Here is a 3,652-nt window from a genome sequence, read left to right as displayed (position 1 = left end):
ATACATACATACATACATACACACATACATACATGAAATGCGGGACTGTCTTCAAAAACCCTCCTTCGGCCTCATTGATTTTGTGTCTGCAGATCGTTTCTTCATTCTCTGGTAAATCTCTGATAACTGATCGATCGATCTCCTCCTCCATCTCCCATGCCCTAATCCTCACTTCCTCTTCTGTTTTCTCTTTTTTTTCTCCTCTATTTTGTGAATTCTGTTGTTATGATGACCTCCCCCTACGACGCCATGGAAGCTTCCACTGCGAAGAATACCATCGAGTCTTCTCCCATGAAGATCAGACGATGGATTCGTCTCTCACCTCTTGGATATGGCTCCTTTGGACGTGTCTCCCTCGCCATCAATCTGGACAATGGACACTTCTTCGCTGTCAAATCCATTAATAACCTAGAAGAACTACCTTCTGATTCTTCGTCTCCATCTCCATCACAACGTTCTTCTTCTTCTCCTGAGATTCTCGCCATAAAGGCAGAGCTCTCCATCCTACGAAGCCTCAGATCTCCTCGCATCATCTCCTGCTTCGGAAGCGATAGCTCCTCGAATCTCTTCCTAGAATACATGGAAGGTGGCAGCGTTGCAGCATTGGTGAAGAAATCGGGCGGGAGCTTAGAAGAATGGCGAGTTCGACGCTTCACCAGAGACATCGTTGAAGGCCTAGCTTACCTCCATAGCCAAGAAATCGTGCATTGCGACATCAAAGGACAGAACATTCTGATCGGATCGGGTTCTTCTGTCAAGATTGCAGATTTTGGTTCAGCCAAGAAGCAATCGGAACACCATAACCGTCATTATCATCATCAAGAACGGAAACGGAAACCTTGCTCGTTTGCTTCTACAGAAGATTTAACAGAAGAAAAGCCTGTATATAACTCTCCTGCCATGATTATGAGAGGAACGCCATTGTGGATGGCTCCTGAGGTTCTGCAAGGTGTGGAACAAAGCTTTCCTTCTGATATCTGGTCGCTAGGTTGCACTGTGGTGGAGATGCTGCAAGGATGTTCGCCATGGATGCTCTTATCTAGTAGTTCTTCTCAGAAGATCAATCCCTTGGCATCTTTCGAATCTCTCCTCTTCAAAATCGCATGTTCTCAGGACAATCCTCCTCTTCCTCATTCTCTCTCAGAAGAATGCAGAGATTTCTTGTCTAAATGCCTACACAGAGATTCTAACCAGAGATGGACAGCATCTCAGCTTCTTGAACACCCTTTTCTTACTAGAAATGATGATGAACCTTCACTAGATACTCAGTCGTTCTGTAGTGAATTGCAGGTTCCTCAACCTTCTCCCAGAAGCACTCTTAGTTTTCTTGATCTGAGCGATGGTGAATCAGATCATGAGCGAGGAGACTATTCGATGGTAGAATACTGCTCTAGTTTTGAACGATGGCGCCTTGTTCATAAGAATACGCCACCAAAGCCTGTGATTGATTCAAATTCTCCTACCTCTTCTTCTCCGCCTCCTGTACAGATTCCTGAGGGTAATAAATGGATAACTGTCAGAGGCTCTGGACAGCAAGCTTATAAGAGAAATCAAGAAGAAGAAAAAGGTGACGGTGAAGCAGAGCGAGGTTTCATGGCAGATTCTTCTCGTCCATGCCTTGTGAAGAAAGGTTGTGAGGTGAACCTGGACTGTTTAGACTTCCTGCTTCAACGAAGAGTGTGAGAGAGAACGTCGATGCCTGAACGAGGTTCTCTCACATGGAAGAAGCTGATGAAGAATTGAGAGCTGGACATTGAATCTGTGTAACATTCGACTCCAAGAATCACAGTTAAATCAATCTGTGATTTTGGACAGACATTATCACAAATCAATCGGCGAATTTATGTATACTATGCCAGATTATGTGAATCGATTTCTTCAGGGGACCAAAGTGCGTGCATTTGATGGAAGGATTAAAGCAGCCAAGCTTCAGATGTAATTCAGATTCAAAATCATCGATTACTGACCCTAATTCTTTCCTGCAGGCCAGATTGCTAATAACCCAAACCCCCCTCCCCCAAATCATTTTTGTGTACATAAATACATACTTAACATAGATGTATATAGATTGCTCGTGTATTTCTGATGTTCTTCTCAGCTCTCACTATAAAAATGCAGAATCAGTTCTTCTTAAATTTCCTAAAGTGTTAAACCTTAGGTTAAAATAGAAGAGAGAGAGAGAGAGAGAGAGCCACGTGGCTTGCGATAATTGGAAGCCGTACTTTAACGCAGCATTAAATAAATAAAAAATGACACGTGTCTGCTGAACGCATCCTCGACAGCGCATGATTAGGAATCTCATTAGGATGTGATTAGGGATGGCCTAGTGATAATTAGAAGGATTAGTGATAATCTGCTGTGATTAAGAGTGGGAAATAAAATGACCGCTACACGCCAAAATTTACCTTTTTGGATATAATTTCCGAATATCCTTCCAATAATCTTGTGAAAAACAGATTCTCAATTGAAAAAAAAACAAAAATGTGAACGGAAAGAAAAATCAAACATAAGATCTAAAATTGGCAAAAACTTAATTAGCCTTTTTATTTGTATTTTTTGTAATTGCCAACGGTTTTTATTTTTCTTTCACACTTACCATGTATCGGGGGTACATGTATAACAATCTCCCACTAAAAGGCGTAAACTAGGAGTACAAATAATGGAAGGTTGTCCTGTACAAGACCTAGATCTATACCTCCCACCTGATGGGCATGTTACACAATGTACACGACAAGTGTGTAACGTAAGGTACTAAGTAATGCCCATCAAGTAACAACAATGCTCCAACGCATCTTGTGCTAAGGCCTTGGTCAATGCATTTGCGGCATTTTCGCGAGAAACAACCTTCTCAAGGCTAATATAAACATTAGCTATGCATTCCCGAATAAAATGGTATCGCACTCCAATATGTTTGGTCTTCGCATGATATACCGGATTCTTAGCCAAAGCAATGACACTCTAACTATCACAAAACTGTTTGGGTACATGTTGTGGTATACCCATGTCACTAGCTAATCGAGATAGCCACACCGCTTCCTTACATGCCTCACTAGCTGCAACATACCCAGCCTCTGTTGTTGACAATGCGACACAATCTTGAAGACGAGATCTCCAAGCAATAACACCTCCCATAATCTGAAAGATGTACCCTGAAGTAGATTTCCTACTATCAGCGCATCCGGCATAATCCGAATCTGTGTATCCAATGATAGAGGCATTCTCTTTGCCTAAACAAAGGCACTTATCCTTAGTGCCACTCAGATATCTCAGTATCAACTTGATTGCATCCCAGTGTTTCTTACTAGGGTTTGACATGAATCGACTTACAGCTCCCACTGCAAATGCAATGTCTTGTCTAGTAGCCACCATGGCATACATAAGACTCCCAACTGCGGATTGATAAGGAACCTTGGACATGAATTCCTTGTCCTCATCAAATGTGGGGCAATCACATGTGCTCAGTTTTACATATGTAGGCAATGGAGTGCTCAACGACTTTGCATTCTCCATATTAAACCTCTTGAGCACTTTCGATATGTATTCAGCCTGAGACAAGTAAATGCATCGCTTACTCCTATCACGAGTAATACACATACCAAGAATATGTTTTGCATCTCCCAAGTCCTTCATGTCAAAATTCAGGCCCAAGTTT

General features: G+C 42.1%; 1 protein-coding gene across 1 annotated transcript; it reads left to right on the top strand.

The window, feature by feature from the left end:
* The first annotated feature begins 221 nt into the window (after positions 1–221).
* Positions 222–1,703, top strand: LOC147857445 (mitogen-activated protein kinase kinase kinase 18-like). The gene has a single exon (XM_087328560.1). The coding sequence runs from the start codon at positions 226–228 to the stop codon at positions 1,681–1,683; it is 1,458 nt and encodes a 485-aa protein (XP_087184686.1). The 5' UTR covers positions 222–225; the 3' UTR covers positions 1,684–1,703.
* Positions 1,704–3,652: the final 1,949 nt, after the last annotated feature.

This window comes from Azolla caroliniana, unplaced genomic scaffold (genome assembly GCF_043228905.1).
Source record: "Azolla caroliniana isolate FFs.n. ecotype wild unplaced genomic scaffold, voAzoCaro1.0.p SCAF_12, whole genome shotgun sequence".
Lineage (NCBI taxonomy): Eukaryota > Viridiplantae > Streptophyta > Polypodiopsida > Salviniales > Salviniaceae > Azolla > Azolla caroliniana.
Note: the sequence above shows the minus strand (reverse complement) of the source record. Positions and strands in the feature narration are given on the sequence as shown.